Genomic DNA, 23,117 nt, shown 5'->3' with positions numbered 1-23,117 from the left:
GGGCCCTCAGCCGTCTGCCACAGAGCACAAGGCACCGAAGCCAAAGCACACTTGGGGGCCCGTATTTTACGTGAACCTCCCAAACACCAGATTGCCACCCTCTGCTTCTGCGCTGGTGAGGAAGGCATGAAGGAATGTGGCTGGCTTTTGGAAAAGGCCCCTTAGAGGCCCTGAGGTCTCCAATGACAAAGGAGATGAAATAGCCCACGTCTCTCTCCTCTCAAGCTTTCAAAGAACCAGCAATTTTTTTAGTCTAATCTAATGTCCTTTCTCAGTAAATATGCAACAAGACTTTAGTTTCAAGATAACAGGTGACCTTACACACTCGAAAGCAATAAATGATTAGCAGTTGCCAAAACGATTCATCTCTATGAATAACAATTCAAAGATACGTAAGTGCTAATACAATGTTTTATTTACCAGCTCTGTGCAATCACCGAATCTATTTTAAAATGGAAAAAACTCATCCACAGTAATGAGTATGATTACTATTAAGTCTTGAGTGGTTTTGGTCTCAGAAGAGAAGATAAAAGTGTTTTTACTGTCTTAGAAGGAAATTATAATTTAAGAAGCGAATAGCCACAGGGAAATGCATTTTAGAAAATTAAAAGCCCAGTGAATGGATGGCTGTGTAGCAGGAAATCCTACCAAATCCAGAAAGGAGTGAGTTGCTCTTGAATGATGGACCCCACTGATGTTTTCTGGCTTAGATTTTCCGATGGGCTTTGTTCATCTGCCGGTGCTCACAGTGATATCTTGTTTCTGCCACTGCGTGGTGGCCCAAAGCTGGGGCAGTCTGAGAGAAGCAGGCTGCACAGTCCAGCAGGCCCCCTCCCAGGAGGAGGGAAAAACCAGCAAACCAGCCCAGAAAGAGGGCGTCCCCAAACTCCCACCTGGGCACGATCTCTGGCACAGTCTCATCCCAGAACTCCTGGACCGTCTGGTAGGCGACCCAGGACACCGGAGCCAGGACCGCAACCCCTGCCGCCCAGAACAGAATCCCTCCCAGAATCAGCAGCCCCTTCTTGTGGCCCCGCCGCGTCTCTCCAATCCTCAGGCAGTCCAGGCCAAAGCTGGAGACCAGCAGGCCCAGGAGCCCCAGCCCGTTGGACAGGAACATGAGAATCCTGGCGATCCGGAGTTCAGCAGGCAAAGCCAGGAAGGAGTCAAAGTCCTTGCACTGTCTCCCCACCTCCTCTTGGATAACACAGGCCTGCCAGAGCCCCATGGTCCAGTTCTCCATTTCGTTTAGGTCCAGGTTGAGGTTTTTCCACTGTGGCAGGTAGTTTGTAAGACAGGACAACGCCCATCCCAGCAAAGAGAGTGAGATCCCAGCGAACTGTGCCACAGTCCGAAATACTAAAGCCATCCCTGAGCCCCACGGAGCCCGAGGCAGACCAGCTCCTGCCTTCCGACGGGCGTGCAGAGAAGTGTGACACCTTATGCTCTCTGCAGAGCTCGGAAATATTTCTTCATCGTGTGTAGAGGATTCTTGCCAGAGTGGCTATTGTTTGATTCTGTGTTGACTGACTTTCAGGAAAGGACAGGGAAATAAGTCCACCAACCAGCAACAATGCCAGGGTGTGGCCAAGCACCACGATCCCGTCCTAGGGGCTGACCGTGGTCAGGGCTGACCGTGGTCACAGTTTGTCTCTGAGATCACCTTAGGCAGTGCTCATCCCCCTTTCGTTGTTAACAGTACAGATGGCTCTCAGGTTGTTCCCAACCTTTCTAACAAGTCAAAGAATTAAGTCTAAATGCAAAATGGCCCAGTTTGGGTTCAGCTCCAAGCCTTTCTATCTTATTAATTGCACCTGTCACTTTGCCATGTTTATCCCTCGGATTTCTGTACGTACGTTGCGGTAGTACTGAATGTGATCCCTTTTTAAAAGCAGATTCAAGAAAAATATTTCTTACCCAAATACATCGACCTGATCAGAAATCTCTTTAGACTTTCAATCAGGTCTGTTTTTTTTAAGACCCTTGAGCTACCTATAGGACATAACACATGCTTGCTGTGCCCTAAAGACCAGGTCTAGTTCCCTCCCTGCCTTTCTGTCAAATCTGTGCCCGTGTGCATGGACACTTTGTTTTCTTTGCTTAAGTTTGCTTTCTATATTGTAGAAAAGTAAAGGAACAGGACTTTATAGGTGGGAACGAACACCTTTTGTCAGTTCACCACTAAAGTCAATATCCTCATGCTGATCATTTTTAACGGAAGAAAGCAAAGCTTTTATTAGGGAAAGTAGGAACTGTCAGTATCAGGATATCTAGCACAAGACATTTCTGGAATTGCTCATCTTTTTTAGATTTGAAACTTTGGAAGGAAGAGACAAGAGACTGGCCAGCATTTTGAGTGTGAGAGTATCATTAAGGACCGAAAACCATCAGCTTCATCAAATTCTGTCACAACGGGCGCCTGCTAATGTCCTAAACACAAACCACTTCTGTTCAAAGAAGACCAAAGTCGTCATTGTGGAAATCACACTTTGGGACAGGCTGAGCATGTGCTGTTGCTATTGCAGAATGTTTAAAGGATTTCAGATTGGGTTTTCCTTTAGGAAATAGATACTAATTCTTATGATTTCCAGCTACCAGCAAAAACAAAAACCAAAAAATTTTCTAATATAAAATTAACACATTAAAACTTAATACTGATTACAATGGACAACCACCACCGCATTTTGATTTAAATAACCAGCTCGATGAAATTATTTTTGCCCATACCTAGGTAATGCTTACCACGATAATTTTCTTTTAGTTACAAGACTTGTCTCTTTCTTACCTCTTCAGATTTTGGGGGGCAGAGGAGATCTAGAATAGAAGAGTGGTTATTTAATAACATGTGAGCAGCACGGATTTAGTTGCAGAACAAAGACCCCTTTCTAGTGTAGACCCCACATCACAGTTGATGTGGAAAGATGTGTCTCTCCGGTCCCATCAAAGCCTTACACTCTCGGGTCTGCCATTCCATTTTCGAGGTATGGACTCTGCGTTAGTGTTTCTGCCACTGCATAGTGGCCTGAAGCTGAGGCAGCCTGGGAGAAGCAGGCTGCACAGTCCAGCAGGCCCCCTCCCAGGAGGAGGGAAAAACCAGCAAACCAGCCCAGAAAGAGGGCGTCCCCAAACTCCCACCTGGGCACGATCTCTGGCACAGTCTCATCCCAGAACTCCTGGACCGTCTGGTAGGCGACCCAGGACACCGGAGCCAGGACCGCAACCCCTGCCGCCCAGAACAGAATCCCTCCCAGAATCAGCAGCCCCTTCTTGTGGCCCCGCCGCGTCTCTCCAATCCTCAGGCAGTCCAGGCCAAAGCTGGAGACCAGCAGGCCCAGGAGCCCCAGCCCGTTGGACAGGAACATGAGAATCCTGGCGATCCGGAGTTCAGCAGGCAAAGCCAGGAAGGAGTCAAAGTCCTTGCACTGTCTCCCCACCTCCTCTTGGATAACACAGGTCTGCCAGAGCCCCATGGTCCAGTTCTCCATTTCGTTTAGGTCCAGGTTGAGGTTTTTCCACTGTGGCAAGTAAGTGGTGATCACGGATAAAACCCATCCCAGCAAAGATAATAAAAGTCCAATGAGTTGCACTGCTGCTCTAAAGATGAAAGCCATTCCAACAGATCTTACAACTTGGGCCACCCCCTATAGGAGCCACCGTCTTCTGTAGTTGTCAGCAGTGTGATGCTCTTGGTCCTATGCTGCCTGGAATATAAGCTTTGGCCATTAACTCTTGGGAAACTCTGAAATGCGTTTTTGTTCTTCTCAAATATAATGTTTCATGTAAAGGACGAAGGACCCTGTTAAAACTATGAGTTAGGCTTTCTGATAAGGATTTGATCTGTTACCTTCCAATTTGCTTGGTAAAATTACATCCCCAATGCTTGATGATTATAAGTCTAAAGATGAACAAAGAGGGCTCTATGACCCCTCACCCTAAAGTACAACAGAAATCTTTGTGCTTCAATATGGATTAATTAGATTTTAAGTGGTGATAAAAGGCCAGCTCTTTCTGCAACAGGACCTCATTGTAGTATCCGAATCTGAGATCTCAGGGATGCAGAACAAGGCCTTGTAAAGAAAGGTAGACTGTTTCCCTATAATCTTTATTCTTCTCGGACTTCCTTAACCTACACAAGAGCCTGGCCCGAGTTCTTGAGTGTCACAGGCACTCAGTGGGGACTTGGCAGGAAAGTTTCCTCAGATTCCTTTGAAAGGTGGAGGCTGGTTCACTGGGTTCATTCAAACAGAAAAAAAACAAGACCGATGCCCAGAGGTGCTAAGTGAGGAGGGGAGAATCCTGGGAAGCTCTGGATTTCGTTCTAAGATTTTTTCCACTCTCGTTGAGGAGCTGGGGGTAAAGCATGATTTCTTAGTGTCTGAGAGGGGTTTTTTGGTTCACAGCTGAGTTGTCTTTGCTGTCATTGAATCCACACAGACAAAGTCACACCAGGCCAGAAGACTCCTGGCAGGTCCAAGAGAAAGGTTTGGGTGTGGAAACAAGAGCCCCAAAGGGGGCTGACCTTTGAGGCGCCATCTTGTTTCCTCTTTTGATTTAGGCCACACCATGAAAGCATACTTCTGCGGCACGGGACCCCTCAGAGAATGCAGGGCTTGGTGGCCGGGATAAGAAGCCACACGCACCAGAGTCCCAGAGCAGTGCCAGGCCCCACCGCCCAGACCCCACTCTGCTCAGGGCCCTGGGCCTTCTGTGCCCGCAGCTGGACGGCAGGGTCTGAGAGGCTGGTGTTGTAAGGACGTGCAAGAGCCAGGGCCCTAGAAGGTTCTAAGCCGCTGGAACAGAACCACTGCCCGTCACCACCAGCCTGAGTCTAGTCCAGGGTCAGAGAGAAGTTTTCATGAAGTTGCCTGACAGGAGACAGGAGAAAAACAGAGCCCTGATGACCCAGATGTATCCAAAGTAAGCCTCAGAGTCATTAGGTGAATGGGTCTTTCTTCAGCATTTTCCAGAATTTTAGGTCAAAAAAGAAGAGGAGTCCTTAACTTTTACAAATTCTCAGAATCCCTTAGTTATTCTGCTGTCCTCGTTGTGCTAAAGTAAGAGGTGGTTCCAGTTTACAAAAAGACAGAAGAGTCCAAAAAGGGCTGCCGATCTGTCCAGCCTTCCTCATCCCCAGGCGCTGGGACAATGGTGAGCTCGAGACCAATCCTTACCAGTCACGAGGGGATGATTCTTGATACCACAACGAAGTTTGCTTGTTTTTTTAATGGAATGGACTAGGTTGCCGTGTGAGACTCTCCTTCCCAAACTTGTTTTGCGATAATACTTGGGATGCCTGGGTAGCTCAGTTGGTGGGGTGTCTGTCTGCCTTGGGCTCAGGTCGTGATCTCGGGGTCCTGGAATCAAGCCCCACATCGGGCTCTCTGCTCAGAGGGAGGTCTGCTGCTCCCTCTCCTTCAGCCCCTTCACCTCACGCGTGCTCGCTCTCTCTCTCTCTCTCTCAAATAAATCTTTTCTTTTTTAATTGATAAAAATAAAATAAAATAAAATAAAAAAGGGTAATTCTCAGGGCACCTGGCTGGCTCAGTCGAAGAGCGTGCAATTCTCAATCTCAGTACTGTGAGCTCGAGCCCCACCTTGGTCGCAGAGTACAAAAATAAATAAATAAACCTTTTTTTTTTTTTTTTTTTTTTTAAAGATTCATTCTCACCTGTCAGGGTTACTGTGGGGAGGTTTCTGCCACGGTGGGGGTCAGGCCTGGATAACCTTTAAGCGCTGCCTCAACTCATTTATTCTTTTTATTTTATTAACATATAATGTATTATTTGTTTCAGGGGGACAGGTCTGTGGATCATCAGTCTTACACAATTCACAGCACTCACCATAGCCCATACCCTCCCCGATGTCCATCACCCTAGCCACCCTCTCCCAACCCCCCTAACTCATTTATTCTTTCAGCCTTTAGCAAAACATGTAGAGCACCTCCCCCTGGCTGGACTGTCGTGGGCTAAACACACCATCAAGACCAGGATGTGTGCGGACCCTGCCCCTGCCTCTGCCCCCACGGCTCACGTTCCAGTAGGAGGCCACTGGGAAACTAATAAGATAATTCAGAGAACTGCACGGAGCCGGTGTGTGAGGGTGTGAGTTCGGGGCAGAGGAGACCCCAGGGCAAGCCCTCCCACCCTCAGGGAACTCCCACTTCCATGGGCCAGTGTGGGCGAGGGCAGCAGAGGCAGAGTGGGGGGACTCGCTGCCGGCAGCACGTGTTGCTCCCAGGGTGGGGGTGAAATTCACAAACAAATGTCACCTCCTTTATAATACACAAGTATAATATTTTTAAAAAATAATAATACGCTGTTTAGTGTACGAAGGACTACCTTATCTACCTTATGTCTCCAGAACATTCATCTAAGAACAAAAACCCCAGGTTACCGAAAGCCACACATCTGGGGAGCGCTCTCAGGAACACAGGCTCCACCTCTCCTCTCTCCCTTTGTGGAGGACTAGGGAGGTTCTGGAAAAACTTGGGACGGGAGGTGCTTTTGAGGCCTTTTGGGGGGAAAAATATCCGTCACCGAAAGTCAATCAGATTGACCCGTTCGTGCAGCTGTGGAGCGAATCGAGACTGCTGCTGGCAAAGGGGTCTCGGGTTTGCCGCTGACTGACAGCGGGTGGGGCCCCTAGAAGGGGAGGGCAGAGCGGGAGCACAAGCAGGGGAGCGGCAGGCAGAGGGAGAAGCAGGCTCCCCACTGAGCAGGGACCCCGTTTTGGGGGCTTGATCCCAGGACCCCAGGCTCATGACCTGAGCTGAAAGCAAACGCTTAACCGACGGAGCCACCCAGGTGCCCCGCCTGGGAAGGAAGGATGCTAAGCAAGGATATGGCGTGATCATTTTTGCATTTATGAAACCTAAAATGGTGGCTCGGGTGGCAAGCGTCTCCGTATCATCTAAGACACAGAAGCCACAAGGGCAAGCCTCTCCGAGGCCAAACGGTAGTCTGGCTACTGCTGACCACCACTGGTGGCCCCAGACAGGTGGCCAGGCTGCTGCAAGGGAAGGTGTGCAAGCAGAGACTGAGGAGGGACAGGGTGGGGGGTGGGGGATGGGGAAGCCGCAAGGTGTCTTTTGAGAACATTAGAATCTAAAGTCCACAGAGAGACACAAATCCTTTGATCTCAACATGATCCTAAAAAACCCGTTAGGCACTGGAGAGAACACCCATCTCCCAGAGGGCCGAGCCTGCCCGTCTCCCCCCATAGCAATGGGCCAGCAGTGGGGGGAGCACCAGAGGAAGTACTTGGCTCATTTGGCATCTTGGAGAAAAAATACCCTAAGACCCTAAGAACCAGCACTGCTGTAAGACAGGAGGGCACTGGGAACAACTGACCAACAGACTACAAACTCCCTGGTGACCCCACTCCCAGGAAGCCCTCCAGCATTTCATAAAGGGGAGAACGAACACTTCTAACAAGTGCTTAGCTTCCCTGACACTTTGACTTACTAGTAAAGACAAAGGAGTTCCTCCTGCCAAACACAATTTTTTTTTATAAAAAAAAAAAACCTATAATTTTTTAAAAATCTTCTCTGTCCTGCTATATAGAGATTCTCCCTATGAATACACCAAGCTCACCGATAAAGACAAGACACCCCGTTGTCTTCCCAGCAACCACAGCACAACGCCGTGTGTTCAACAAATATTTGTCTAATAATGAATGAGGTGGGTCCTTCTAAATGATGATGAAGGTAAACACAGAATCCAGCACGGTGACAGATGCCCGCCCCACTGCCAGTTGCCTTTTGTAATGCTGATGACACAGCCCGACCTGGTTCATCTGAGCACGACCAGTGAGAGGAAATGCTGCCCACACATCAGGAGTTGGCAAACAAGAGTGTCCTGTTCCGGAAGGGCGTCAAGAGGGACACAGAGTAGGTATGGGACAATGACAGAAGGGCTGGGGGTACACCCAGATGTTCACTGGGTCCTAAAGATGGAGATTTTTCCTTTCCCTCGTTTTCTTTATTGTTGTTTTTCTAAATTTTCTACAACCTGTGCAGCATTCTCAAAAGAATATATATATATATATATATATATGCATATATATATGCATATATATATATATCACATTTATTTTTCTTCTATATATATAAATTTAATTTTATTTATTTATTTGACAGAGAGAGAGAGAGGGCACAAGCAGGGGAGAAGTAGGCCCCCCACTGAGCAGGGAGCCTAACGTGGGGCCCTATCCCAGGACCCGGCAATCATGACCTGAGCCGAATGCAGACACTTGACCGACCGAGCCATCCAGGTGCCTGGAAAAATGTTATAAAAGCGGGAAAAAAGCCTCTGCTGGGCTAAGCTTTTTCCTTTGTCAGATGGTAATGATAGGCAGCCATTACCAAGTGCCTTCTACTTCCCAGGCACCGTTCTTTGGACTTGAACATGGGGTAGCTCATTTCATCCCCAGAGCACTGAATGCGGGAGGCGCTAGCAGCAGACCCATTTTATAGACAGCGGAGCTAAAGCACAGAGGCAAGTAGCTGGCCAGCAGCCACCAGGTCATTTGCAGAGCTCTGGACGCAGGTGCATAAATTGTTTTCCCAGAGCGCAGAGGTAGGCTGGGGCTGGGTCCCCCAAGTCTACACGACTGAGCAGAGTTGATCCAAGAAAGCCATGGGATTCAGAACCACCCAAAGGGCTTATTCCAGCTCGACTGTTGGGTCCCGCCCCCAGGGGTTATGCTGGTCGACCTTAAGCAGCGCCTCTTGGGTTGTGGGAACCCTGGATTATAGGCTTTGTCAATCTCTGTGGCGTCAATACTCTTGCCGAGACCAGTTCCTGGCTTCCAAGGTGAAGTCACGGAAGGCAGACTTGGGAAGAGGTGTCTGTAGCTCATCACAATACAGTATTGTTAACAAATAGATATAATAAGATATAATAACCCCAAGAGCATAGGTAATAACTGAATTAAAATTGTCAGGAAATGATAATCCTGAGTATTAATAAATACTTTTGGTTTTCATATAATGCAATTCCTAGTTTATATAATGCGACTTCAATCACAGCTGTGTTTAACGACCCACACCCGAAAATGCCTGAACAATGAACCTGGGGGGTCGCGGACAGCAGCAGACAGCTCCGGCACTTCCGGGATGTGAATCACAGGTGACGTCACAGATCAGAATCTCTCTCCAAGCAGCCGGGGTCCCAGGACTCAGCAGGTGAACCATCTGCCGCAGGAATCCTCAAACATTCCCACGTTTACCACTTGAGAACCAGGACCCTGGGCTCTGCCTCCAGGAGCTCGGGCCTGGGACCCCTCAAAATGGTCGGCTGAGCCCCCAGCCCCCCCCTGAAACTTAGCCTCAGGGCTGCCAACAAGTTGGAAAGGCCGTGGGTCTGGTCTAGACTTGGCCAACCCCCTTCTTCCCCCGCCTACCTCTTGATGTTTGCTGTTCTGGTCAAGGGATGTCCCCCTTGTGCTTTTCTGGTCCACTCTCCTCCCAGACGGCGTGAGGTCTGTGACTCTCGGGCCTCCAGACATTTCAGATATGGACAGTTTAAAAAAAAAAATGTGTTAAAATTCAGAGCACTTATCAATTACTTGATTGGTTTGATTTATGATTGCCAGGAAATCTATTTACTTGAGTGCCCCTGAAACTTTCACCAATTTGGGGAAGATAGAAAAAAGGAAAAAGAGCTTTCGGCTCGGGTCATGATCCCAAGTCCTGGGATCGAGTCCCGCAATGGGCTCCTTGCTCAGCGGGGAGCCTGCTTCTCTCTCCGCCTCTGCCTGCCTCTCTGCCTGCTAGTGCGCACTCTCTCTGACAAATAATTAAATAAAATCTTTTAAAAATAAATAAAAGGGAGACAGAGGGAGAGGTGGGGGAGAGAAATGCACAGTCCTGCCCTTCAGGTGGGGAAGGAGACAGGACACAGGTGAAACAAAGTGAGCGCAGAATCTGGTGGGGGTCACGGAGGGCGGCCCAGCCATGTGAGCTGGGAACAAATCCACGGGAGTCAACCGAACACGGACCTGCGGCCACCATTCCCGGCAGAGGGAACGTGAGTGCCAAGCTGGATGGGGCAGAGAAGGTGGTGCTCGGGCTGGGGAGGGATGGCGGGGCTGGCGAGAAACAGGAGAATTCGGGGTGTGTGCTCTGGGGATCGAGTCAACGGGACCTGCTAAGGACGAGCAGTGGGGGCCTAGGGGTGGACGGTGACTCGGGATCTTGGCTCTAGCCTCCAGGTGACTGGTGGCACCCTGTACTGAAATGGGAGACACCTGAGGAAAAGAAAGGACGGAGAAGAATCAGGGGTTCTTGGTCTTCTATTTGAGATTCGACTTGTCATCCACATGGGGGTGCCAGGTGGGTGGCTGGGGAAATGCATCATGTGCTCAGAGGTCGGAGCCAGAGACCCTGTGGGGTCGGGGAGTGTCGCTGGCCTTCCCATGGTGTTTGAAAGCGAGACTGAGACGCCATCATTGAGGGGTTGTGAGGGAAGACAGGAGGGCTCCGGTGACCTTCTGAGGAGCATGAGTTGGCGAAGGCGACTGGAAGAGAAGCACCAGCGGAAAATCCAATGTGGGGGTTCAGGACCTGGGACAGGAGAACGTTCTAGGCTGGCGGCCTGACCAACTTGCCTAATGCTGTGCCATTGCCTAATGCAAGCAGCCGAGAAAGCTGCACGGAGAAGACTCCCCCGCGTGGCAAAGGCCTGACCTTGTGTTTCACTGGAAGGCACGTGCACTTGGTCCTACAAGGAAGGGGGAGCTGGGAATGATTTGAATCGAGACACTGACCATGAGCCAGAGGATGGAGACCAATTAGACGGTTCTTCAGCAGCAAAGGCAGCACCACAAGAGCCTAATCTAGGGCAAGAGTGGTGAAAAGAACAGTCAAGAAGAGACATTCGAGGTCGCTGTAGTCCCTGGACCCATGTGATCTATAACGTGGAGAGGAAGACCTCCTCTCTTCCTCTGGGAGGAGACATTCTTAACCAAGACGAGAGCTGGTGGGGCAGCAGGTGGGTTTTCAAGAGACGCCAGTGAAGAACAATCAGAGCCCCGGGCCGGGATGTGCTTCCCCACAGAAAGGCTGGAAGGCAAGAAACGCAGAGGTTCTCTAAGCCGGAGAGCCTCCCCGGGGGACACGGTAATGGGACACTTGAAGCCTTGGGTAGATTAGTAGGATCCCGGGGATTGCCCTTACTCTGGGCAGGGCCTTTGGGGTCCACTTCCAGCCTTTCTGACTCTGTGGCTGACTCTCAGAACATCTGGGTGTCGACTCCGGCTGACAAGGTCCTGCACTCGCTCACGAAGGTTGGGGGCCCCCACAGGATCGGCCTTTCCTACCCTTACAGAGCTCTGGGCTTCTGTGATCAGACGGGGCCCTGGTCCTGTGCTCCAGGATGACTTTAAAGGAAACATCAGCTGAAGGACCCCCACCAGCCTTAGCCCAGAGTCACAGAACAAGGAATTTCTGGGAACATAAGGTAAGATCTGAACTTGCGTCACTGCCTGGGTCTTGTCTGTCTGAGGTCATGACCCCACGGAGCGCCATTGACACAGAATGAATGAGCTGCCAATGCTGTTCCCTCTTTTTATTTTATTATTTTTTAAAGACGTCATTTCTTTATTTGACAGAGATAGAGAGCACAAGCAAGAGGAGAAGGGGGCAGGCTCCTTGGAACCCCATGGGGGTTTATCCCACATGACCTGAGTTGAAGGCAGACGCTTAACAACTGAGCCACCCAGGTGCCCCATTTCCCTCTCTTTAAACGAAAAAACAGACTCCAGAAAAACCGAAGACTTGTCACGTGTTCAGCAGGTGTTTACTGAGCCCCTGCCACCAGCTGCAGGGCTGGGCCCCGGGTGGGCGCCGGTGACCCGAGGCCGTCATGGTGCCTGTGCTCAGGGAGCTCGGAGTCTAATCCATTTTGGCGGGACAGGAACTCAGTGCCTAGATGAAACCACGCACGGAAAGGCAATCAAATGAGTTAAGTGCCGACGAGCAACCCATGTCTGGTTTTAGGCTTCCGGGATCCGTGATCCCCAGCCTGGCAGGGTCGAGACACTCAGACCTCACCAGAAAGGGGCTAGAAATGGCCTCCACAAGGTGGGTGTCCCCTGAGGCGGGGGAAGGAGGGAGGTCCTTCTCGGGGCAGGTGGGCTTGGTGGGGGTCGCGAGGGAAGAATCCTGCTTCCATCAGGTCTGAACCCCCAATCTCAAGGAGCTCGGGGCACTTGCTTACAGACCTTTCTAGAGCAGTGAGCCCTCCTGGGGATCTTAACATCTGATTGCATCCTGGAGACTTGAGAGCCGGCCTGGAGCGATGGAGGACAGAGCTGGTTCACCTCAGGGCCAAGCCCGCGCCTCCCAGCCGGCTGCTCAGGGCTGAGCCTGGGCTGGCCAGAGGGTCGGTGGGAGGGTAGCATGGACCCAGGTCTCCCCACAAAAGCGCACCCGCCGCTGCCAGCTATACGTGGCTTTCCCAACACAAGGCTCTTTGTTCTGGCTACAGGTTGTTCCATTCCCATGTCCTGAAAACTGTGCGCTTGCCGAGGGAGCCTGAGGAGGAGTCTCTCATGAACCCCTTGCAAAGGAAAGGAAATATCCTGGCCTTTTCCTTCATAAACTCCTTGTTATTGCAACCGCTTAAAAGCATAAAGTTGAACAGAAATTGGCTGCATGAGGCCTTCCTAGAAGCTAGAGATGAAAGTAACCTTTTAAGTAACCTCCTGCCTCCCTTCTCTGCTGTTTGCTTGGGGAGCCGGGCACTTCCATGACACGGGACAAAGGGCGCTGGCCGCAAGGACCCCATTCCCCCGGAAACCAGCGAAATCCTGCATTTCCCTTAAAGTACCCCCAACCCTACCCCAGCCCCTTCCCAAAGGAGGCACCACGTCACTGTCAGTCCAGATCAGCTTGGAAAAGCCCCACCTGATACTTCTAGAATGGTCTGACTTCAGAGCCTTTACGTGGATTCCTACCCACCGTGACACAGAGACTGAGACTTTGCCATGAAGCTAAAGGTTATCGAAAGGAAATGGAAGAGCCTGAGCTCTGGAATGGACAAGCAGAGATGATTAGAGGCTGCTGTGGAGGGACGTGTGGAGGAGAGAGCTCGAGAGAGGTGGGGGGAGGACTGGGGAGGAGGGAGAGGACACCGCACGCTTGCTGAGGGTCCCGTATGCACAGTCAGGGAGGCTGCCCAGAGTGGGCGATGCTTCATGTCCATGCAAATGGGAACCTACAGGCACCTACAGGCAGAAGGAGACAGAAGGTGTGAGGCCCAGACTTCAGAGATCACAGCAGATTCCCAGCCTGGGGAAGCCCAGGGCATCCACCAGGGGAAGGCTGGGTTAAGGGCTTCGTTGTGCATTTACACAAGGTCTATGAATTCCTCTCAAAATAATGCGGGGGGTGGGGATTGTTTTGGGAGGGGTTTTAAAGATTTTATTCTTAAGTAATGTCTCTACCCATCACAGGGCTTGAACTCACAATCCTGAGATTAAGAGTCACGTGTTCCACCAAATAAGCCAGCCAGATGCCCCCAGAATATTTTGTTTTAAGATTTTGTTTACTTATTAGAGAGAGAGAGAGTGCACAAGCAGGAAGAAGCAGGAGAGGGAGAAGCAGGCTCCCCACTAAGCAGGGAGCCCGACACGAGACTCGATCCCAAAACCCAAGATCATGACCCGAACTGAAGACAGATGCTTAACCGACTAAGCCACTTAGGTGCCCCCCAGACTAGTGTTTTATAGAATAGAATAGAATAGAATAGAATAGAATAGAATAGAATAGAATAGAATACAAACAATACAATACAATGCAATACAATACAATACAATAAAAAGATAAAATATATAAGTTGACAAAAGAAGTTGCTTGCATGGGAATCCAGTTATAAAATACTTTTCTAAATGGTAATAGATGTGCCTCTTTATTAACTCACTAAGTAACAACATCTAGCAGAGGGGGTTCCCAGGACCATAGTATCCAGATAGCAATGAGTATTAACAATTCCAGTGTATCTTGTAACAATATAATACAAAAATGTCTATAGTTTCCATCGGTTTGTTACTCACGTTCATCATGAAAGGAAGTGCTACATTTCAGTTAGACCTTAGTAGAAAAAGTTCTTTTCCTATTTGCAAGAGTCCCCTTGTGGGAGTTCGTGGACTCCAAGTGTACAGGCACTTAACTCACTGGTCCTGCTTAACTCAGTCCTCCCGCCCTGCCCCTCTGCCCCTGTCGAGACACATCTGCTGGTGTTCACTGTCCTTCTGTCCTCACTAGAGTGGGAGCTCCTGGCGGCCAGGAGTCTGTCTTTTCCCCTCTGGATCTCTGGAGCCTATCAGAGGCAAGTCTCTGGGCACCGCCGGTGCCCTGTGAATGTTTGTTGAATGAATGAATGACTCATGTCACACACAGAATTTTAGACTTTGGAGAGGGATTTGGGGGCGGGGTAGGAGTGGAAGGATGAGATTTTTCTGCAGCATTACAGCGTCTGGCCCAGATGAGGCGACAGAGCTGGATGAATTCTGAGGCTGGTGCTTTCCAAGTTTGGGCGGGGACCTGCCATTCTTATCATCCACTCATTCTGCCAGAATTTCCAGAGAACCATCCCGATGGAGGGCATCCCAGCAGCAGCTCTGCCTCACACACAGATGCACGGATGTGGCCCCCTTGAGTCCGGAGTATGACCCGCAAGCAACATATCCCACCTAAGAGATTACTGGTTCTTTCTGGCAGTGATGACCACCCCATGAGAACATACCCCTGGAGAAGGTCGGCCTCCCCCCGTCCCGGGAAAAGGGGTAGAGCAAGCACAAGGGGAAGAGCCCGGGGCAGAGCCCGCCTCCTACTCCATGGACGTGAAGGGCTCGGGCTGCTGCAAAATCACCACTGTCTTTAGCACAAACAGTCGTTCTGTGGGTTGGCTGCCCCTGCTGCCCTTTGCCAGGCTGTGGGAGGAAAAGCAAGGCTTAGAGAAGGCTGCTCCTTCTATAAGGAATCAAAACGAGTGGGAAACTATCCCAATAAACAGGCTTTGGATTAAAAAAATAATAATACCTAAAGGAAGTTACTTGGTAACGACTCAGAGACATACGTATCGTGTGTGATAAATGCTCTGAGCTGCTGGGTATGTCCCCTCCTTAAAAGACGGCGTATGATCTTACAGGAAAGACAAACACACCAATAACTAACATAGAAGGTCAAGATGGGGAGTCCCTTTGGCCAGGGACAGATTACAGGGGAAGTCTCCACGGGGACCAGGGCCAGCTATGGAGCAGGAAGCGATGGGCTGATTTGGGAGGGCATCACTAAAAAAGCGGTCATTGAGCTGAGCCCAGGAAGTTGGGCAGGATTTGAATAATACTAATTTTAAATGGTTTATTCCTTGCCAATAGAAAGTGATTCCAGATTGGAATTCTTCATCTTCCTCCTTGATATTTCCTTATTAAAGGTTCAGTTCACGCTCTCACGTACTGTGAAGAGACCGTCCTTATCTGAGTTTTAGCCCATGTGCCTTCAAACCTCCAATCTGAGAAAACATGGACTTAAGAAATACAAAGCTTTTTTCTGAAAATATCAAATGTAAATTATCTTGGTGAGCTTCATCTTTTTTGTTTTAAAGGTTTTGTTTATTTATTTGAGAGAGAGAGGGAAAGAGCATGAGCAGGGGAGATGGGCCAGAGAGAGGGGGAAGCAGACCCCCACTGAGCAGGGAGCCTGATGCGGGGCTCCATCCCAGGACCCTGGGACCATGACCTGAGCCGAAGGCAGACGCTTAGCCAAGTGAGCCACCCAGGCGCCCCATCTGCATAATTTTAATTTTGTAGTTTTGTTTTAGTGATACGTTTTAAAAACTTATTAAAGACAAAGCACACCGGGGTGCCAGGGTGGCTCAGTCGCCTAAGCATCTCCCTTCAGCTCGGGTCATGATCCCCAAGTCCTGGGATCGAGCCCCGCATCAGCCTCCCTGCCCAGCAGAGTCTGCTTCTCTTTCTGCCCCCCAACCTGTACTCGTGCTTTCTCCCTCTCTGTCTCTTGCAAAAATTAATAAACAAAATCTATAAAAAAAAATAAAATCTTGCAGATGTGTAAGCATCTATGATTCCCAGTTTGAGAGAATTTCTATTTCAGAAAATTATAATTAAAACAAATAGGATCTCTAATTGCCTGAGAAATAGTAGTTCCTCTTGGCTTTAACTTTAACTATAAATGGCTACAACTTATGGTAGAGACAGAATAGTAGAATCAAGGGAGTCTGGTTTTACTTAGTAGTTTATAATTTATATCCCGCCTAACCTACTACCTCTTTAAAGAACCTGAATTTGGGGGCACCTGGGTGGCTCAGTGGGTTATAGCCTCTGTCTTCAGTTCAGGTCATGATCCCAGGGTCCTGGGATAGAGCCCCGCATCAGGCTCTCTGCTCAGCAGGGAGCCTGCTTCTCCCTCCTCCTCTGCCTGCCTCTCTGCCTACTTGTGATCTCTGTCAAATAAATAAATAAATAAATAAATAAATAAATAAATAAATAAATAAATACATTTTTTAAAAAGTTAAAAAAAAAAAAAAAAGAACCTGAATTTGAACAAGATGATTAAATACTCGGCAAAACAGCATTGTTGCAAAGTTTTTTTAATTTTATCTCTTTCTTACAGAGTATGTGGAATGTTAAAAATTTTAAAGATTACTTTAAAAGATTGGTTTATGCTACCATTTTTAATATCAAAGCCATGGTAAGTAAACTCACTTAAGTGAGAACTAATGTGCATTCTGTCTAATCTGCCAAATAAAAAGGTATTGTTAATGTGTTTATAGCCATTGTAAAAAGTAGTGGATGGGAAATAATATTCGTTTTTCCCAGTCCATCCTGTGGGTATGACTAGTGGTCTGTTTCTCTCTCTGCCTTCTCTGCTGACTGGATGCTTGAGGAAAGCTTGGAAGGCAACGGCCATATTGGATTACTTTCTGGAAGCTTTTTCTACTCCTAGTGCCTTTGGTCCTTCTGAGACCATTTTGCCAGGACCACTTGACGCAAGGCTTTGACAGTGCAACCTCTCCTTGGTCAACACACCCTTTGCTTTCCTTTCTGCTGGCTACCTTCATGAGAGCTCTGGCTGGCACTCCCTTGGCATCGACTTTCTTGTTCTTAGACCCAGATTCAACACAGCGCTCAGCTCTAATCCCTTGTTATTTGTTTTTTCGGTTTTGTATTCCTTGCAGTTGCCTCAGATTAGAATTTCTGCACCCACCCTCCACCCCACACAAGGACGCCTGCCTCACGCCCAGAGATTCTAGAACTTTCCATTTGCTCATTAATATTTGTGGTCAGGAGAGGACTCGGACCTCGAAAGGATGGGGTACATGGGTGACGTTTGGTAGGGTCTTTGTAGATCAACCTAAAAGAAAAAAAGGAAAGCTGCTTCCTCAAAACAAGGTTAGGATAGATGGATTCTTGTTAATTTTTTATTTCTGGTCTCATTTCATTAAAGTCATGAGAACAAAGACGATACCCTGAAAAATGTTTGGAGGAAAGGATTCTGATTTTACTGAAGCAGAAGAAAACTGTAGAACTAGTTGCTTGCCAGACCCCAGCGCTGTCACAGAAGAGTTAGGTTCTTTCCCTACCTGCCGTATAACCAAACCAGTATTTGGCAGCAAGGTGGTAATTTATTCAGTGGCAACTGTACAGAGAAGGGGAGCTCATGCTCTCAAGAAGGTCTCATGGTCAGTGTTTAAAGAGCTAAGGGTAATTAAGGGGCTGGTAAGCAAGCTGACACAGGAGGGTTTTGAGGGATGGGGAGGAGGCTTCTGAGAATCAGACTGCCACCTCTTTTCTTCCCTTGAATGGGCACAGTCCGATCTTGCACTGGTAGGTGTGATTTTGTTACTACAATTAGAGTTAATGATCTTGAGGTCAGGTGGAGGGTTAGCACTGCATCTACACCGAATCAAACTGGTCAGAAACTGGGTCATGAAGGCTCCTTTGGAGTTCCTTAGCAAGTCTCTGGTGACAACCCCTTCCCTTGCTCCCTCCACAAGAGTCGGGCGGGCTCACTTGTCTTGAGTGTCGCACACTGTGTCCGCAGGAAATCTCAGGGCTCTCATTCATTCGTTCCTCCATGCTTTCACCAAGTTGAACCATACCCCAGATACTGCACTGGCCCTGGGGGAACACGGGGTGACTGCCACCCGTGTGGGACCCGTGTAAGGAGGGAGAAAGGGCAGGAGGCTGTGGGAACACAGACAGCAGCTCTTAACCCAGAACAGGAGGTCAGGAACGGGCTTCTTGGAAGAGACAATAATATCCCCATTATAGGGATGAGCGAGAGCAGTGAGGGGGAAGGCATCCTATCCAAGGAACCAGCAGGTGTGTAGGTTGGGATGTAAGAAACCCCACAGGGTATCGGTGGTGCTCTAGATGGGACCATCAAGGACTGAACCCCAGAATCTCCACAGTAGAGAGCATGCTCAGAACTGAAGCAGCCACGCTTGCTGTGGGGGTTAAATCCCACCTCCATCTGTAGGGACCTCCCGGCACAGTCCCCCAGGGTGGCTCTAGGTCCCTTTGTTGTTTGCTGCTGGGGGTGGGAAGACATTCTTGACTGCAACAGGCTCTCAGCTTCCACAAACAGGGTGGCCTTGTCTCTTTTTACAAGTGGAGAGAAGTAGGCACAGAGCCACACTCCCAGTGCCCCCGTGGCTTCCCCTCCAGGACAAAATGATCTCCAATTCCCTTCCATATTTCCATAAAACCCAAACCTGTCAGACGGGCCCCAAGCACCTTCTGGAAAGGTGGGTAAGGAGGATCTCTTACAGGAGAGTTTGCAGATCTAGACTAACATAAAGAAGTTTTGGAGTCTCTACACTCAGGGCCAACGTATGGACAGTGTACATTCATGGAGCGCCAACTGTATGCCTCACACATGTGGTACAAGTTTCTTTACAAGTCACTGGTGTTAAAGCGGACCCACAGCGGGACACTGCTTAGGGGGAGGGTGTTCCTTCGTTGACCTGCGTGTTCTCCCCTGGGTCGTGGCTCAGGGTGGGCTCTCCTGCTGGGACCCCTACACAGACCTTTGGACGTCTGGCCCGATGCCAAGCTACTGGATTTCCAACCTCCAGCAATGATACCAATGTCACTTAAAACGATCTCCCATCTATTAAGCAGGCACAACCTTTTTCTTTTTCTTTCTTTTTTTCTTTTTAATAGAATAAAGCACAATGCTGGCAGGGCTTTAAGGAAATGAGCACAGGCATACCCGGCTGGCGGCTCTCTAGAGTGCTGCTTCTCTTCCTTGAGAAAAATTGGACAATATGTAACAAGAGCCACGGAACTGTTTGACCCAGTAATTCCCCTTTTGGGAAAATGCTACAAGAAAATAATGCCTAAGAAAAAACCCTAATATGTACAATATATACACAGCCGTTGCAATTTAATACGGTGTAAAACTGGAAAAGGGCCAGACACACAGAAAAGGAAAATGACAGCAAATCGCACAGTGATATGAAGTTCTCCGCGGCCATTAATAAGTACATGGGCTATGTCAGTGCATGAATTCAGATCTGAAAATTTCAGCAACGATAGAAGGCGAAAGCCCCGTGCACATGCTGAATGTAATTAAATCCTTTCAAGTACGTCAGTATGCTACCGACATTACAAGATAACCTAAAAGGAAATAAATTCCATTGAAATGCTCACTGGGTTCTTTCTCTGTGTAGTTATTTGAGTTCATCATTTAAAAGACACATTTTATTTTATTATTATTTTTTAAAGATTGTATTTATTTATTTATTTGAGAGAGAGAAAAAAAAGCCCAAGCAGGGAGAGAGGCAGAGGCAGAGGGAGAAGCAGACTCCCCACTGAGCAGGGAGCCCGATGCGGGGCTCCATCTAGGACTCCCGGATCATGACCTGAGGTGAAGGCAGATGCGTAACCCACTGAGTCACCCAGGTGCCCCCTGAAAAACATATTTTTTAAAAGGCAGACGTTGGTGCACCTCTTTAGAAGGAAAATATCCACACCCTTGGAGCAAGGGAGCCCTTCAGCCATGGCCATGACCGCGCTGTGAGATCATCAGGCTGCGGTTGGTGAGGCCGCGTGGTCTCTGACTTGCATGTCATGCTTGCACACCTGCCTCAGACAGAATAGACACAGCTCTTTTCTCCGAGGGCTACAGGACAGCCCAGGGCCAGGCACACCATGGATTTCATTTCTGCTCCACCGAGCGCTGGCAGGGGGAGGCTGAAAATTTCCAGTTTACTTTAGAATGCCAACACGTCCTCCTGTCCTCCAGGGCCATCATTCTGGCTGGGCTGGCATTTGCTGCGCCACAGTGTGTAGAAGTTACACACAAGGAAGCGAATGAGCAACAAGCCAATATGTAGGCTGTGTCGGGGCTAATAACTAAGAAGCATATGGGCTCCGATCCTGGTGCAAACTCAGGCTTTCAGGAAATAGTCCCCATCAATTCTCTTTTTCTCATTGTATTACTGTTAAATTCCAATCCAAAGACCACTTTTTTGTGGCAACAGCTTTATTAAGATATAATTCATACACCCTACAATTCCCCCATTTAAAATATACAGTTCAGTGGTTTCTAATATAGTCAGAGTTGTGAAATTATTACCACGATCAATCTTAAAACATCGTTATCACCCCAAAAAGAGACCTCATGCTCTTTAGCCATCACTCCTAAGCTCCCCCCAAACCGGTCACCCCTAGAAGTAGACGACCACTAATACACATTCTGTCTCTATAAATTGACGATCCTGAATATTTCCTGTAAATGGATTCATACAGTATGTGGTTGTTAGTTTCTGGTTTCTTTCACTTAGCATAGTGTTTCCAATTTTCAGCTACGTTCTAGCACGCAACAGTTCTTCACTTCCTTCTCATGGCCAAATAACATTGTGTAAAGAGATCACATCTTACCTGTCCATTCACTGGGTCTTGAGTATTTGGGTATTTCTACCTTTTGGCTATTATTAATAATGCTGCTATGAACATTCGTGGCTAAAGATGGCACTGATGGCTACAGACGGCGCTCTGATAGCTAGAGACGGCGCGCTGATGGCTAGAGAGCAGGCTGGCTTCCGGGACTGGTTGCTATAGAAATGGATTGGCTTCCTGGGCTGGTGGCTGACGACTGGGGCTCCGCGTTCTATTTTTATGTACAGTCTGGCTGTTGTCCATTTGTGTATTCACTCTCTCAGGCCCGACCTAGAAACCTATAATATCCATATGGCACACTGGGGTAAGAAAAGGCATCTGCTCAGATTGGAGGCCTCGTGTCCCAGGGCTGCTTGTAACCCTGTTGGTGTGTCTAATGCAGGCGCAGGACCCGGGGTGCCACAGCTCTACTCAGCGCCCCCTAAGCCTCAGCTTAGAGCCATGCAGAGATCATCACTCTCTCTTGCAGGGTTGTTGTAGGGATTCGAGGGAATAACGTATGCACAGCCTCTATTGCAAATGAGGCATTCGATGCTGGTTAGGTGTGTGGCTACTTCCCCTTCAGTTTAATTCATGCCCTAATTGATCCTCGGTGTGAGAAAGAATGGTCACGTAGACTGTCAGCAGCTCACACACCATGATTCAACTGGTCAATCAGAACTTCAGGGCTCTGAGCCCAAGAATTGCACACCAGGAGTCCACGGACTGAGATGGTGTGCTTGGTTCAGCTTTCTCGGGATCTCTCTAAAATCAAGACATTTTATATTGCACAGAATCCACACTCTAGGGGTGCCTGGGTGGCTCCGTTGGTAAAGCATCTGCCTTCGGCTCAGGTCATGACTCAGGGTCCTGGGATGGAGCCCTGTGCCCAGGTCTCCGCTCAGCAGGAAGCCTGCTTCTCCCTCTCCCTCTGTGATCTCTCTTGTTTTCTCTCTCTCTCAAATAAATACATAAAATCTTTTAAAAATAAAATAACATTGCAGAGAATCCATATTCAAAATTGTTTTTCTGGCCTCTGTTGGAGATCCAGAAGGCTTTGTGGGGGCAGGGCGCTACCCTGTCCCACGGCTGCCATCTGCTGTGCGTCCATAGGTGCGGACAACTTCCCACACTTTCCACCGCTGCCCCTTGTCTGATCAAAACCCTTCCAACCCCGTCCATTGTGCTCTTTATTTCTGCCAGAAAAGCTTTCATTCATATTTAATCATTTTACTTAAGTCTTATCAATGAATGCCTTCTTATGCCTGTTCTGTATTGCCAGTAGCTTTATTTTCTATCAAAATAAATACAAAGAATAAGTATTTTACAGCCTTAGTCCATCTGTCCCAATAGTTCTGCGTTGGATAGTTGTCTCACGTTTTGGTCTTTTATGATATTCTACTCCTGGAGAGCCTAAGCTCAGGTGCTCTTGGCACGGCCGTCACTCTGTGGGTCATGCCTGTTAGGGTTGAAGGTCAGGTCCTAGCCTGGTTGTCTCTTGGGAGGCAAGGAAGGAGATGGGATGAGCCCCAGGGCAGAGAGTCACAAGCCCCGCAGACCTGTGGTTAGCCATATTTATCTGTAGGTGTAAAGAATATTCCTACACATTTAGAATGAAAGCCAAGTGGATCTGTATTGATTTTCTTACACCTGGTGCATTATACTCCTTCATGCTACCTGCCTGACTCCTACGAGAATCTTGGTTTGTCACCTCCCTGTCAACGATTGTGTGGGCTTGACCCAGAGGCCGGTGCCAATCAAGGACATTAAAAGGGATGTGTGTGAGCCTATAGCCACTGCTGATTGGTGTGGATCCCTGGGCAAGGGGAGATAAGGGAGGAGTAACTTGCAGAGCAGAGCGTAAGGCCTCCTGTCAGACAAGATCGGCATTGGTAATTAGTCGTATGTTGGAAACAGTCTCGAAGTGAAGAATCAAGAGAAATGATACACATTCACCAACATCAGATCATTTCCTCTCTTGCTGTGGAAGTTTCTCAACTTCCTCTCACTTTGAGACTGCTTGAGACTTTGACACCTAGGACTCACCGTACTTCTCCTTGTGGCCGCCTCAGGGCCTTTGCACTTGCAATTCCCTCTGCCTGGGATCCCTGGAGATATTCTGATAAGTTTTGAAGAAACACCAAAAGGAGTCGGAGACCAGGTCTTGATGAGAGGTTGTCTAAGGAACAGATTATCTACTGAGACAC

The 23,117-nt window shown here is 48.6% G+C and overlaps 2 protein-coding genes across 2 annotated transcripts; both read right to left on the bottom strand.

Annotated features, from left to right (window-relative positions):
* Positions 1–397: 397 nt before the first annotated feature.
* On the bottom strand, positions 398–2,715 carry LOC309855468 (claudin-22-like). Its single transcript, XM_082715821.1, has one exon. It carries the CDS (start codon positions 1,367–1,369, stop codon positions 707–709), a length of 663 nt encoding a protein of 220 aa, XP_082571947.1. The 5' UTR covers positions 1,370–2,715; the 3' UTR covers positions 398–706.
* A 233-nt stretch (positions 2,716–2,948) lies between these two features.
* CLDN24 (claudin 24) lies at positions 2,949–3,626 on the bottom strand (the record flags this gene model as incomplete). Its single annotated transcript, XM_082715822.1, has 1 exon — positions 2,949–3,626. The coding sequence occupies exon 1, from the start codon at positions 3,609–3,611 to the stop codon at positions 2,949–2,951; it is 663 nt and encodes a 220-aa protein (XP_082571948.1). The 5' UTR covers positions 3,612–3,626.
* Positions 3,627–23,117: the final 19,491 nt, after the last annotated feature.

This window comes from Mustela nivalis (assembly GCF_964662115.1).
Source record: "Mustela nivalis genome assembly, chromosome: 20".
In the NCBI taxonomy this organism is placed as follows: Eukaryota; Metazoa; Chordata; class Mammalia; order Carnivora; family Mustelidae; genus Mustela; species Mustela nivalis.
Note: the sequence above shows the minus strand (reverse complement) of the source record. Positions and strands in the feature narration are given on the sequence as shown.